The following is a 15,602-nucleotide window of genomic DNA, read 5'->3' as shown; positions in this document are numbered from 1 at the left end:
TATATTTTTTATTATTAACGATACTTTCTATTATTTGCTTATTATTACTTACATATCTTTAATAATTGCTTTCATATATTTAAAAATATAACAAATAAATTATATCATTTGTATGTTAAATATGTATAAAGGTAATATTAATAGAAAACTGTTAACTTAACTTTTTTATAAACAACAAAACAGACAATTTCTCTTTCTACTGCATTATATTATTCATGACGCTTTTATACAGGTTACCTGCTTGATCAAAATTTATCTTTTTTTTGTGTAGTATAGATTTGAGCTTGACCCTACATTGACTGTTATGTCAAAATGTCGTTGGTTAAATTACATAATTTAAAGTAAATGATTTCTGTTAAACAACTTAGATGTAACATAATGTTATATATTTTGTCTTCTTTTTTAAACTAGCCTTTCTATTCTATAAAAAAAAAAAAAAAGCTATCTATTTGTAAAATAATTATTTAAAATCAATAGTTCTAAGTTTGTGTGTTTAACCATACATGCTTTTATTTTATAGTATAGGTTGGCGGCAAGCAAATGAGCCACCTGATGATAAATGGTCACCAATACCCGTAGACATTGGCATTGTAAGAAATGTTAACCATCACTTACAACGCTAATGCGCCACCAACCTTGGGAACTAAGATGATCTGTCCCTTGTTTTTTTTTTTTTATAGAATAGAAAGGTGGACGAGCATACGGGCCAACTGATGGTAAGTGGTCACAAAACGCCCTTAGACATTGGCATTGCAAGAAATGTCAACCATCGCCCATAGCCAATGCGCCACCAACCTTGGGAACTAAGACTTTATGTCCCCTGTGCCTGTAATTACACTGGCTCACTCACCCTTCAAACAGGAACACAACAATATCAAGCATTGCTGTTTCGCGGTAGAATATCTGATGAGTGGGTGGTACCTACCCAGACGGGCTTGCACAAATCCCTACCACCAGTAAATCTCACATCACAGTCCTATTTTATAACATAACTCAAATTAATTATATCTTTAATATTATGAATTATTATGAATAAATTTTTTATTATATACCATAGATATAATGCAAACACTTTTCCTAAGCATTTGTTGGTTTTTTTTTGTATAAAGTATCAACCTTATTAAGCTTCATACTTTCAGTCTCAATTGTATCTATGAATAAGGATTTGTAATTAATTTTAAAGACTGTTACTGGCAGTAGTGACCTAATCAAAAAATATAAAAATTTCACTTAATAGACAGTACCAGCTAATCTAGCTTTCATAATTTAAAATAAAAAACAATTACAATAAATAGAAAATAAGCATCATAACAGAACTATAATTGGTTCCTTACAATAACATTTGTCTGTCCAGTAAAAAAAAAAAACAAATAAAAATAATAAATTTAAAAAATGTATCAATTAGAGATAAGATACACTTACTGTCACATAATTGAGCAGTTTAAATAATAATAGTGTAATTTCACTTTCACCAAAACATAGAACTTATAAGATAATTAAATTCTTTTATTATATATACTATAAAAACTGGTAATAAATCAAGCATTTATCAAAAAATTTATAATAAATTCAATTATAAATATGATAATATTTTTACTTTACATTTTAATTAAAAAACAACAGAATCGATTTTTTTAAAGGGAAAACGCGAGAGTGAAGTACACTTGTTGATATCTGTCCTGATAAGATTAGGTGCCATGATAAATAAATTACAATAAAATTCATTTTCTTCGGTGTATTGGGATAGGAGATAGAATGAAGTATTAAGTTATTGTAAACAAGTATACCTAAATTAACTAAAATAAAAATTGTAAACAATAACAAAGATTTAGAAAGGATCCTTTCCATTAAAAAAGTTGACGTATGCAAATTCAAATAAAAAATATCAAGCTCTGATAAAAATGTTCAAAAGTCCATTTACTTTTTATTTATTTTGATGACACTTACCGCTTTAATTATTTATTTCAATGCAAAAGTATGTTTCATTCTCGACTTGATAACTTTACCACTCATAACACACATAAACAATAAGCTTAGCACATAATAGTGTTAAAATAATTAAGGTTTAAATGTTAACATTAAAGTTTACAGTTACGCGGCATTTTCCGTTATTTTTCATGAAAATTATAAACAGGAAGAAAAACTTATTATAGACAACAAGCATACGGACTAGTGAGCGGATAGCGAACTACAGATAAATTATTTCTTTAGAACATATGTCTAACGGATCACGTGATATTAATCGTCTAAAAATTTATTTGCGATAGGATTAATAATAATTAAAGTCAAAATATATAAAATCTAATTATTCATGATATTTATAGTTATGTAAAATAAAATTGCAAACATACTTTGAGTTTTGTTTTTATTTCATTTTAATTAAAAATAATCGTATGCAACGCCATCTAGTTTAGATTCAAGATAACTTATGTATATTCCCACAAGCGGAAAATTCAAAATTATATTCTCTAATCTCAATAACATAACTTAAATCTATTTTTAATAAATTAAGTAAGTATACAAAAATTATAAATTAGTATCAAGAAAAAAAATATGTATTTAATAAATAAAAGACAATTCAATTCATATAATTTATTTCAAAGAAATGCTTTACATTCTATCGTTTAACTAATTTATTTATGATATTACCTATAACAATGTTAAGATCATTTGAACAATGAGCTGTGGTTATCTAAGCTAGGCACTATTTGTTTTTCAATTGACACACCATAGTTCATGAAAAGCTTATTGATATTAAGTAGGTATTATTTAAATTTGTTAAAAATTATTTGTATTAAATGATTTTTATACGAATTATTTATTATTTAAATCACTTAATATTCCAGTTTAGATTTTCAATAGGACCATATCAAATGGTTTATAGGAATATTAAGCGACCGGAGATACATTTTAAAACCCATATGCTTAAAGCAATTGTTTATTTTATTTACAATTTTTTTTAATAAAATTTACAAATTTAGTACATCATTTGTTAATGTTAAAATTAACACGAAAAGAAGTCTTATTATAAATAGCAAAATTTCGTACAAATAAAATAAAACAGCCTATTACAATATAACTATTAGAAAAAAAAGTAGGAGATACGGAGAAAAAGAACAGTAAAATTGTATAAACTTAATAATAATACAAAATTTAAAAAGATCCTAAATAATTGGCAAATAAAAAATTAACATACGAAAAACATACTGGATTTATTTGATCCTATTTTTTCATTAAGTACCTACTTCCTTATCCAAAAAAATGTAATTCTATTACTTACTGTGTTACAACTAAACTACAAACTAAAATGTTTAAAACAAAATAAATCAATCCGATAAAAATTGGAAAACCGGATGAAATAAAATACCGGATGTATTTAAAAAATGAAGACTACTGCTATTGTCCAATTTCTATCTATATTTCAAATTGTTATCTACGCATTAACATACTTTTATCTTACTCTTTCTTAAATAGAATAAATACATAATATTAGGACACTATTTACAATAAATATCACAACGCCCGTGATGACAATAGGTAAAATAATAATATATCTATTTTTCTACGTGCTGTTCTTGACATAGCACACAGGCATACAACCTAAATATTTCAATATTATATAAACGATACAAACAACTATGTCACATATGTATTCAGTTAAATACCTGTGTTATAGGTAACAGCTGACAAATACGTATAAAATAAATACATAATTCATATTTATACACATAATACACCCACGCTATGGGGGATTCGAACCAGCAGCAGAAGGCAGGGTCACTGCCAACTGCGCCAACGGGCCAGTCATTATATTCATATTTAAAAGAAAAAGCCACACTTTTTTTTGTTTAAATATAAAATGTCCCAATATTTACTGTCTGTTAAAATTATTTAAGTAAAACAAATTAAAATCAATATAATAAATTAAATCAATGAAAATATATATGATATTTTTTTGAGTCACTAGCCTTGGTGTACTTAGGTTTTGTGATTAATATTTTAATTAAGTTGTAGTTTTAACACCTTTTTTAATGAATTAGAAAAACGCAAGTGACGTCAAAATTTTGTTATTTTATGTTTAGATCTTATACATAGCCTTTTATTTAGATACAATGTTTTAAAATAAAATTTTTTTAGGCCTCTCGATGAGACAAAAAACTTAAAGAATATCTACTTATTGAATGAAGATTAAGAAAAAAATTAAATTACTAGCGCTATTATTGTACTAATTGCCTTAACTTTATTTATAAATGTTTCTTATATATAATTGATCTTAGTACACAATTCAATTTTCTAATGGCAACAATATAACTTTTAAACTAACTAGCTATTATCAAACTTACAAGCATGAGAGTTTAATTTCTAACTCGAGACAGATGTCTAACATTGTGACGTCACATTGCCAATGACAGTAATATTAACATACTTTTAGGATTCCGTACCTTAGAATGAAAAGAAAGATCTCGTATAAACGGGACCCATTGTATACATATTTAATGTTTTTTTTTTATGTTAAGTAATTGCCTTTCTTCACTCAAGTGTACACTAATTAGTTTCAACCATTGTGCTCTTTTTGTAATAAATAAACTTGTTTAAATAGGATAAATTTTACTGTCTTATATAGTATATCAAAATCGTAAGTTTTGTTTGCGGTAGTGCGATTAAAAATTAACAATGGCTGCTTGGATTCATGTTACAATATTTAAAGTAGAGTCACTTTGTAAGTAGATATTGAATAACGATTATTATATGTAGCTTACTACATAATATTTATTATATATATGTACATCACACTTAACCATATGTATTGTCATTGGCAACTGTTGCCATTTTTAAAAACAATTCAAAAACTGCGCTATTTTTTTTATTTATCTACTATTCTCTAAGTAAATATCATTATTATCTACCTATATATCATTTGATTTGAGAATATCACCAGTTGAAAAATTCATATTTATTAAATAGCATAGAAAAATACTGAAGAGTATGAACTAAGTATCAGCAATATGTATTTTTTTTGGATGATTGATAATAAAAAAAACAAAAACAAATAATACTGTTTGATCTAATATAAATTCTCATTTGAGCCACCTACATAAATAGTTTTTGATAATTTCATGCAAACGTAAACGGAACGATATATTAAAAAAAATATATATTGTTGTTTTAATTCATTTTTGTGAACATTTCCATTAATTGTCATTGCATGGTTATTTATATATGTTGGTAGATGTTGAAGACAGAGATCCTTTATGTACTGTGCGTCAGAATTCTTAAGCCCAAAAGGTCTCTGATTAATCACAAAAAATTCTCTTACTTACAAAAATATGAAAGAAACCTCGAGAACACAGTAGTAACAATAGTAATAGTAACACCTACTCTAGTGTTCTGTATTTAAGCAGTGGCAACCTATCTTGGTCACCACGGCGGCGCACTCAGGTGTTCTCATCTGACGATTCATCAGACGACGAGCTCGTAAGGAGATTAGAGGCCATAGTAAGTTGGCGACTGAAGGGTTCCCTGGGCAAACTCTGCTGGCCCAGAGCAAGTCGCCGGACACCCATTCGCTCACTCTCAGGCAACGATTTACTGCATTTCTCCTCGGTTATCGCATCACGCGACAAAGATCTAAAAAAGACACCAAATATATTCTGTAACATTAGGTAATATATAATATAAAAATATACATGACTTTGTTATTTATATACCGTGGTGTTAAGAATATGTCAAATCTTGAAAAAATAGTAGTGGAAGAAGAATGAAGAAGAGTAAGTTAGCTATATATAGCTAACTATGTCAGTAACTTAGCGACAATTTATACGTAAATGGTGTATAAAGGCAAACAGTTATAAAAATCCCCTAAAAACGCTTAATTTGAGAATTACTATCATATAGTTAAATCATTTATCCTAAATAAATTTATGATTAATTTAAAATATGTTTTTATTTGAAGTATATTGAATAACTTACCCAGTCAGTTCCAACATCGATCCTCGTCTACATTGTCCTCGGTGCGGACCCTGCATAATACTTGCTGGTCGCGACGACGCACCAAGAGGATCAGAATGAGCTACATCTTCCATAAGTAGAACAGAGGGGCCACCGAGACTTGTACTTCTTTTCGACAACAAACTTGGTCCTTGCTTTGGTTGCGAGTATAAAGATTCTCCCTTTATAGATGAACTATCGCCTTTAACAGAATCGGCTTTTCCTTCAGAATCAGAGGCAATTGGCAGCTCTGCAGCTTGCGTTGAACTAGAACTCTCTCTTCGGAAAAGACCTATGATAGATTTCGGGTGTTTTGGCTTCTCTATACCACCTATTGGGATGATGATGATGGGATATACCAGCGGGTAAGGAAAAATAAGGAAAATAAAACAGTATGAGAAGATACATAATAATATATAAGTAAATCTGATGAAACTATTCAAATTAATCAAATATGTTTAAGCTAAGGTTTGCCGTATAGGGATACTCAAGGAAATGTATAATTTACAATACATACAATTATAAAATATATATAATTTGATTTGAGGTTAAATTAAGTTTTTATGTTGTGGTTGCTGGAAAGTAGTATCTACCAACGTATTATATAATGAACAACATGCATAGTCAATACCTGCCTGTGTGCCTAGTATTATTATTGTCACTAGACGGCGCTGTTTTCATTTTATACAAATCGCAGTTAATGTCAACGCTATCGAATAAATAAAAAAACTTGCACTAGGCACACTGTAGGTAGGCGATGGGATTTGCAGAACGCAACGGGTATACGGCGTATATATAACGTAGCGAAATATATTCACCTCTGATATACTAATACCCAAAGTCTAAAATTAATTGAAATTGTGAAATATTTTATACCTAAGTATCCATAACAATTGAAAATAATAATCTTAAGTAATGACATACCTAGGAAAGTAGCAGAGGGTGAGCTATAAGCTAAGTATTCTTTATTCGATGCCCACGAGGGGAATTCGGATTGCTTAAGGGCGGTTGTCCCTTCAGCTTCCTCCCGTTTCCATGGCAACATCGTCTCTGTAGCTGTCGGAGTGGCGACGCGGGCTTGTTCCGCTACTGTCATATATGTGTCTATACAGAATGAGATATGATCCTTTATGTAAATCAAATTAATTTGAAAACACACAAAAACATCCCAAATTGTCTATGGTTAAGTGTGATCTTATTATACAAAAATATGTGGAAAATGCTAAGGTAATAATTTAAGTTGGTTGAGGACTATTTGTCTTTTAATATGAAATACTCTACCATTATCATCCGACATTCGCCTCTCGTCCTCTTCAAGAATATCTTCATTGGGAACTAAAAGAAAAAAGCGAATTATTTTCTTCCTTAAATATAGTAATATAATTACCTCATGCTTCTAATATTTGGCAATGGTCGCGGAAAATGCATTTGCTATTTTGATATTGGCAATAATTCAAACGGAAATTTATAAATAATATTCATTGCTTTTGTTATTCGATTAAACATTTAACACATACTTTACCTATTTATTAAATACCATGAAATATATTACTTATTTACATATAAATGCTGAAAAAAAACTTACAAATCCCATGCGAATGTATTTTAAAAAGTTTCATTAGTCAAAATGGAAATATGTAAATTGATCTTAAATGACATCTTTTAATAACTTCTGATGATATTATATACTAAGGTTATGCGTATTACGTACAATAGTAGCGAGGAAACCAAATATACAAGATGTATTAGTTTTTGTCATTAAAAATATGGTGTCATTAATATTCCGAATAATATTTCTTGCATTGTTGGTTTTCTTTTTCCCTAATGAAAACTAAGACAAACCTCTACCAGATCAGATACTAGAAGGACATCGTACATGCAAGGGAATCTAAATTTTTGTTGGTCAGATGACCCAAGAAGCGCCGATACTAAAACAACAATAACATAAAGATATAGCATAAGCAGAATGCGCTTTAACGTAAACCTTTGGTCATCCAGAAGCGAACAATTTGTTGAGTTAAATTTTTGTTAATACACATACCAAAGTTATACGTGGATCTGTCCCTTCTCCACGGTAAGGATTTCTCAACAGCTGTCGGCAGTATTTCTTCAGGTGTTTTAGCGTACTGTTTTACGATTCTCGCTTTCAGAGGATTGAAGCCAGGCAGGTTAGCCAATTGATTTAGAAGAGAACTACTATTCTCTTTATGCGACGACGTCGGACTGACTTCATCATATCCAGCTGATAATTTAGGATCGCCAGTTTTCGACGGTATTTGTTAGTTTGCGGTGCCACATGAAGTTGCCAGAAGGGAAGAAAACGAGGATCAAACACAAAAAAAAATGGTAAAAAGCGGATATGAGCAAGTGAAAAATACGTATAAAAGGGTTACGTCACAGAATTCATACTAGCAAACTTAGCGTTTTTAAAGACATAATTAGTCAATTAAATGTAAAAAAATGAAGACACACACGCGATCAAAATTCAAGCGACTAAGCGGTTTGATTTCATAATAACTTTTAATGTAATTGATAAAAAAATAATTTATAAATAGTCACTTTCAACATGCTATCATTCCCATATCAGCTGTCGGAAAAATTAAACCTATTCATAGTTTTTAAATACGTACCAATTTGTTAATCCCATAACATTTTAGTATATTTTTTTAAAGTAAGTAAAGTTTAAGATAAGTAGCAAACAACATTTTATTCACAACAACAAGTTTATCTGAATTTGAACATATTACGTAATTAACAAATAAATGAATTTAGAACTTCTAGTACAGACGTAATGTATAATAGAAATTCAATAAAAGTAATGTTCAAATCCAAAATAAAGGATATCAAACGTATCACATGCAAAATACCTACGGGATTTTGCAGTGAAAGTTATACCGCCATCATCATTCTCCCGACGTGGTTGCTCCTCATCCTCTTGCAATACTTCATCAATGTAGTCTGTTGACAATGGACACTGGCTATGATTGACATTAATAACTACAAACTAAATAAAAATTTTAAGTATTTCGTGAATTAACTATAATTTATTTTGAACCTTACTTAACTTTACCTTTTACATTTTAATTGCAAATATTTTACGTTAATTTAAATTTTGGGCGTAATGATTCAAATTAAAAACATCAAAGAATATTATGATCACGCATGCAACATAATATAGCGTGTGTGATATACAAACTTAATTTTTTGCAATAAAAGCTATGTGATTTAACAAAACAAAAGCGTAATACCAAAAATATAAAAAGCATGTAAGAAATCAATTTGTCGCAAATTAGTAAAAATAATAATGGTGCCTGCAAAAAAATAAAATATTTCTGATCCCACACGTGCATGCGACTGACACTCGTGTTAGTATTAAAGAATTATTAAGTACCTAATCTATAATATTTTTTTTTACCGTGCGTGAACTGTTTGGCCGAACCGTTTTGCTGGAATTCGGGGAAAGTTACATGATTTTTCCCATCCTGTAATAAAAAAAGTTATTAACATCAACATGCATCTAACCGATAATATTAAATATTACAAAAAATGTTAAATACAGCGAACTTATTTCATGGTTTTTATAAAAAGCATTAGGTAACGATTTTAAATTAACTATATCCAAAACAGTCAAACATGTTTCATGTAAGCAATTTAACTTATAAATATTACATTCAATTTAATTTTAAAAAGCCCTCAAGAAATAAACTATAAAAACTTTTTACAAAATAAGAAAAATATCATGAAGAGTAATTTTATTAGCTAAAAATTCGGAGTCTGGTACAAAGCAAGGATCTATATTTAATACCATGCAAAAGAATTTTCAAGAGATAGACATTATTCCTATTCGCAATATTTCTGAACTCTTCGGTCGTGTAGGATTGCCGTCCCATCGGATTATGAGAGTTAGGGAATAGAGGGTGCACCTATGTTTGCACACTATGCCCACATATGCCCTGCGCAGTTGGCTAATCTCTCTTAAGATTGGCCACTGTAACTGAAATCGGTCTGGAGGACATTATTATTATTACCAAATATACTCGCTGTACATAATTCATCGTCAGCATTTGTTAAAAAATATTAATTTCGGCCTTTCTTATAAACGCTGTTTAGCGACTGATAAGTTAAGCGCCGTGTTTTCTTCTTTCGAATGTCAGAGCAACAATGGTAAAAGTACAGAAATTATGTTTTATTATATTATATATAATATAAACAAATTTGTTGTGTTTAATTAATTTGGTTTATGATTATTAATTGCACTAAAGTTTATACATTAGAGAGCAGAAGTTGAAACAGTATATATTACTACTGCTAAATACTAATATAAACAGGTCTTGTAAAGGTTTTATTGATTTTATTTGTATAGATCCCCAATAAAAAACTACAACTGTAACAGTAACATACTACAAATTAAACACTTACTGTTTATGGTAAATATAATACTATGTACTCACTTGCTTGCCTCTCTTACTGCGCTTATGGTGGTGTTTCCGATCGCCAACTAGTCTGCGTATATTCATATGTGTTTTGTAGTTAACCTGTGTGCCCAAATCACGATCGTTTACGGCATGTCGACTGTAACTCAAACGACGGTGCTGGAGACAAGTAAATAAAGGATTTTTGTAAATTTACCATAAAATGTACACATGCTTAATGATGCTCAGTTAAAATATTTTGAATTCTGAGTATTTATTTACATGAAAAGATATCCATTACATAAGCTGTTTTGTAAATGCTCTCAATTCTCAACTCATAATGAAAACTCTCTATCAAGGAGAAATATATTATAACTAACCATGATATGATAATGATTATCATCATGTCTGTTTAAACTTACGCGTCGATATGGTTTGCATAGTTCTTCAGCAAGCAGATGGTGAATTCTAGCGTCTGTTAGATCCTTTTTTGACGGATTATATTCCAATTCCTGCATGTCGATATTCCAAGTTGATGAATCCAATTGAGTCAAACTCGGGCTAAAACATTTTAATCCATCAAAATAATCAAAACAATGCTGTTGTACAAATATTAGATATTTTGTTTTAAATACTTTTATTGTGATGTATTTTAATTACGTCATAAATTCGATAATTGATATATACCTTCCATTGAAGTTAGCATTAGTATAATTCTTAAAGATAGCTGACATTGACTCAGCACCGGAAATGTTTCCAATGGTCGAGGCATTCCTTTGCATGTATTCAATGGCGTCCCTCATAGCAAGCTTTGAATAAGTTTCTAGAATTTTTGGCTCAGCTCCCTGACAATTTAATTAATTTAATTCACAGGTTTGTTTATCAATACAGATTATGAGCTATGTTGGTGCTCATTACCTGATAATTCCTTAGCAAGAACGGTCTAATAAATCGATTGTCGAATCTCTTAAATTTATCTCGTATGTGATGGTTACCATGTTTTCCCAATATATCTTCTATGCCCGCCATCAAGTGATCCATGAACTAGATATAAACAACAATTTAGGAAATTTCCACATCTGATTAACTAATAGAATGTATTTTATTACAAATATAAATATACCCTCTCGTGTATTCGTTCATTCATCGTTGGCTTCCTTTTCTCTGCAGTTTTGACGTTTAATATCTTCACAAGTGGTTTTATTGTTATTCCTTGAATGAATACTGTAAAGTATATGACTGCTATCGTAGTTGTTACGAACATTGGCTGAAGTTTTACTACTTCTGGATCTATTAATAGCACTAATGCAAATGCGACCGCGCCTCGAAGACCTGTGTAGTAAGAGTAGATTTAGGCCATGGGTGTGGATGTTTACATAAAATCTTTTATTGCTTGCACACATAAACATACATGCTAGTATGAATTACTGGCAGTTATTTTAAATGGGACGATGGCACAATGTAATACCGACAATGTTTTGAGTAAAATGAAAATAAACAGAATGTTATAATGGACATTGAAAGTTTTTATGTAAAGTCATATATCTAAAAGTTAAAAAAATGTTTACCTCCATATGACATAACGAATTTTTCAACCGTATTTAGTTTGTGCAGGCGGAACTTATTAGCCACTGCACTAAATATATAAACACCTAAAAGAACAAAATAAATTATCGACTTTTCTTCCATATTGCTTTAAATACATGTAATCAATACTGATTATTATTTAGTTAAACTTATAGATACAAAAACATAAGTAATATTTAAAACAATGAATTCGAACCGTTTTGGGTATCACAACGAATAATACTCTTATTAAACAGTAATAGCCTGTTAATGTCCCACTGCTGGGCTAAGGCCTCCTCTCCCTTTTGAGGAGAAGGTTTGGAGCTTATTCCACCACGCTGCTGCAATGCGGGTTGGTAGAATACACATGTGGCATAATTTCAATGAAATTAGACACATGCAGGTTTCCTCACGATGTTTTCCTTCACCGTCAAGCACGAGATGAATTATAATCACAAATTAAGCACATGAAAATTCAGTGGTGGGTGCCCGGGTTTGAACCCACGATCGTCAGTTAAGATTCACGCGTTCTAACCACTAGGCCATCTCGGTTTTTTCTTATTAAACGCCTAAAGCTAATTCAGTAGGAACAACTCTTAACATAAACAGCTGCAATGTATAATTAAATTATTAATGTCTCACCTATTATGCGAAAGACTGAGCAAAAAACGATGGTCAATAAGACAAACCAAGTATTCCAATCATGGTTGTTGTTGACAGTCGCCACGCCAAGGAACATGAATATAATTGTTTCCGATGATGATGATAACATCTTCATAGTATATTTGATGGTTGTGTGTGATTTGTGCGATATATTTCCTTCTACGTAGTTCTTCATTGTTATCCCGCAAAATGTGATACTGGTATGAATAAATAAGTACGTTAATTCCGATCAAATCGATGGTAAATACCTTTTATTTACATCACTTACATTGTTAATGGTAAAACTAGAAAATTGTTTATTTATGAAGGATTTCAAATAAAAGTGATTTTAAAATACCATATATGTAGAAGATGATTTTTACATACAAATATGTAGGTTAATACTATAATTTGAATAAATATGGCACTTACGCTAAAATTCCACTCATGTGAAACATCTCAGCATTTAAATATGCTAAATATGCCATAACAAATATAAAAATGGGTTCGATAACTCTAACTTCGTTAGTAAAGCGAGTCACAAGGCCGGTACCGAAACCCCATATGACACCAATGCAAGTACCACCAATTGCTACTACTAGGAAAGATGCAAATCCAGCAAGGAAATCAGTATACACGAGCCGAGATGCCCCCATCTCCCTGCAAATAATGGTATTATTCATATTATGTTTTGCAATATTTCGTCAACACCAAAATGCTGCGTAATTTACTTACGTATATGCCTCAAACATATGGTACAGTACTACAGTAACTGCATCATTAAGTAAGGATTCCCCAAATACAACAATATAAAGAACTTCATCAACATGTATTTCTTCAAAGACTGCAAGAACTGCAACTGGGTCCACTGCAGAAATCAGTGCTCCAAATAACAACATATCCAATAATGGCGTTGTGCATCCAAACATACCAGTTTGGCCACAAGCCCACAAAGACGCACCTATTAACAAACAATTAAAATAAGAAGTAAAAAAATATAATAATATACATATATATATATTTGTTTTAAAATCAAAGATTACAACTATATATTTCTTTATAAATAATGTTGAAAAGTTTATAAATATGTTACTAAAGACGAAGTCATACTTAAAGTGTATATTAAAGTAGGTATTTATTATATGTAAAAACGCACCTATTGTTAAAGTGTTGAATACGGTACCAACTACGGCAAATAGCAGAATAGTTCCGAGATGATCGAAGAATAATCTATTAGGCATAAAATATCCAGCGTCTAATATAATTGGCGGCAACATGTAGAGAAAGAAAGTGTCAGGTGTTAGCGGCTGTACATGGACACTGTGAGTACTTAAAAGAAGGGCTCCAATTAAAACTCCAACAAAGATAAGCAAACATGACTCCGGAAACATTTTAGACAATTTCGGTGCCATGTGAAACCCTGTAAAATAAAAAGACACATTAGGTATAATTATAAATTAAACTACATTAACTATTATACAACTCGGTGTAAACATAAGTTTATATTTGACCAACCTACTAATAATAAATATGCATCAAGTTTTCACCTACATATATCGAAAGAATAATGAAATGTTTTTTATCAAATTTTAAATTTGTAAGATTTTACATCTTCATTTTATATTTTAAACAAAAACATTTTTATATTTAGGTATCTTACCGTATTATACCATTGCAGTAAGCGTAAAATATTGTACAAAGTAAAAAGTATAAGCGTGAAAATGCTGGCCAAAAAGATCTCTTTTAAATGTGTCTGAAAAATATTGTATCTATATAATATACAATCTTATTTTAGTAATAGAGTTCAGTTTTCATACATAATTTGTTATGCAATAGCTAAATAAATAATTGAGTGTTTTTTTAATGTTATTATCTGATCAATAAAAAATCTTATACAGTTTTTATTTCACTTTGGCCATAGAGTTACTAATAGAATTCTGTGACTTAATATATAAGTCAGTGTCAATATCAAAATACTGAATTATAAAATATTTACTATATATTAAAAGATTTAAAAAATTCCAAGTGGCTTCGAAGCAAGTAACTACTTAAAATTTTATAATGGTATAGTTTTACTTTTCTTTTAGCGCTTGACAACGATTTAAAGACATGAATAATTCAATTAACTTAAAAAGAAATCAAATAAAATCATTAACAAACTTATTAGACATTTTTGCTCCTAGACCGCTTTGTGATGTATATCATACTCAAAAAGGAAAAAATGTTTATGATACACAGAACAACAGAGATTTTTGCAATAACAATGATAAAAGAAAATCAAAAAGCAATGAATGTACTTTTGAAGAAACACCTTACGTAACAAGTGAAAAATATCATGCGTTAAATAAAAATAGCAGTGACAAATTCATAATAAGATCAACTAGCACATTTTTTTATGACTTAGATAAACTAATCAAAAGGCACTCATATCATTGTATACCTCAACTAACAATTTCAAACAATAATCTCAATGTGAGTGATAAAACTAATTTAAGTGGATTTGGCGGTAAATCTGAAGCAATTGTTCAAAAATGTTCCACTTTAATTCAACCAAAATTACGACTACAAGATAGTTTTCAAATAAATGTCAAAAAAGTAAAGAAGAAACGCTTAAATAAACCAATACTTTCTTCGGAAATTTGCCTTAACGATAACGATGATGGCATCATCAAACGTGAAGACAATCGAAAGCAAAAATTTTGGTCATACGCTAAATATCAAACGGAGTACACTAAACCAGAACAAAAAGAAAAGAAATCTAAAAGGAAAGACCGTGGAAGGCGTATTGAAGATCCTTGTCCGTGTCAATTATTTTCGTATGCATGTCCATGTACAGATAAAAAGTCTCTGACTGAACTAGCTAAAAATAATAAATATTTAACATTAGCCGATCAAATTACTAGTACCACAAAATTAACACCAGATGTTATAAAACAAAATAAAAACGGCAAATCAAAAATTTCTAAGTGTGACCAAAATCATGGCAGTAAGCTC

The 15,602-nt window shown here is 30.0% G+C and overlaps 2 protein-coding genes across 10 annotated transcripts in view; both read right to left on the bottom strand.

The window, feature by feature from the left end:
• LOC126774184 (protein phosphatase 1 regulatory subunit 16A) overlaps positions 1–2,175 on the bottom strand; it is a 35,629-nt gene extending 33,454 nt beyond the window's left edge. For all 3 annotated transcript variants that reach the window (XM_050495585.1, XM_050495583.1, XM_050495584.1), the window contains exon 1: positions 1,948–2,175. The gene's annotated coding sequence lies outside the window, so the exon portion shown is untranslated. The remainder of the gene's footprint in view (positions 1–1,947) is intronic.
• A 402-nt stretch (positions 2,176–2,577) lies between these two features.
• The window catches only part of LOC126774163 (sodium/hydrogen exchanger 3), a 36,484-nt gene continuing 23,459 nt past the window's right edge, over positions 2,578–15,602 (bottom strand). The window contains exons 4-20 of one of the 7 annotated variants that reach the window (XM_050495535.1): positions 13,765–14,028; positions 13,344–13,569; positions 13,041–13,268; positions 12,609–12,826; positions 11,969–12,052; positions 11,524–11,732; positions 11,319–11,444; positions 11,088–11,245; positions 10,823–10,961; positions 10,440–10,580; positions 9,404–9,470; positions 8,860–8,946; positions 8,030–8,230; positions 7,270–7,323; positions 6,913–7,092; positions 5,971–6,319; positions 2,578–5,628 (exon numbers count right to left, since the gene is read on the bottom strand). In XM_050495535.1, the coding sequence (XP_050351492.1) occupies positions 5,436–5,628; positions 5,971–6,319; positions 6,913–7,092; positions 7,270–7,323; positions 8,030–8,230; positions 8,860–8,946; positions 9,404–9,470; positions 10,440–10,580; positions 10,823–10,961; positions 11,088–11,245; positions 11,319–11,444; positions 11,524–11,732; positions 11,969–12,052; positions 12,609–12,826; positions 13,041–13,268; positions 13,344–13,569; positions 13,765–14,028 (2,924 nt within the window). In that variant the 3' untranslated portion in view covers positions 2,578–5,435. Of the gene's footprint in view, positions 5,629–5,970; positions 6,320–6,912; positions 7,093–7,269; positions 7,324–8,029; positions 8,231–8,859; positions 8,947–9,379; positions 9,471–10,439; positions 10,581–10,822; positions 10,962–11,087; positions 11,246–11,318; positions 11,445–11,523; positions 11,733–11,968; positions 12,053–12,608; positions 12,827–13,040; positions 13,269–13,343; positions 13,570–13,764; positions 14,029–15,602 lie in introns of all 7 variants that reach the window. The other 6 variants (XM_050495534.1, XM_050495536.1, XM_050495537.1 and 3 more) reach the window with 6 other exon arrangements.

The sequence above is a fragment of the Nymphalis io genome, chromosome 16, assembly GCF_905147045.1.
Source record: "Nymphalis io chromosome 16, ilAglIoxx1.1, whole genome shotgun sequence".
NCBI lineage: Eukaryota > Metazoa > Arthropoda > Insecta > Lepidoptera > Nymphalidae > Nymphalis > Nymphalis io.
The sequence above is the reverse complement of the archived record's forward strand: the minus strand, read 5'-3'. Positions and strand labels throughout refer to the sequence as shown.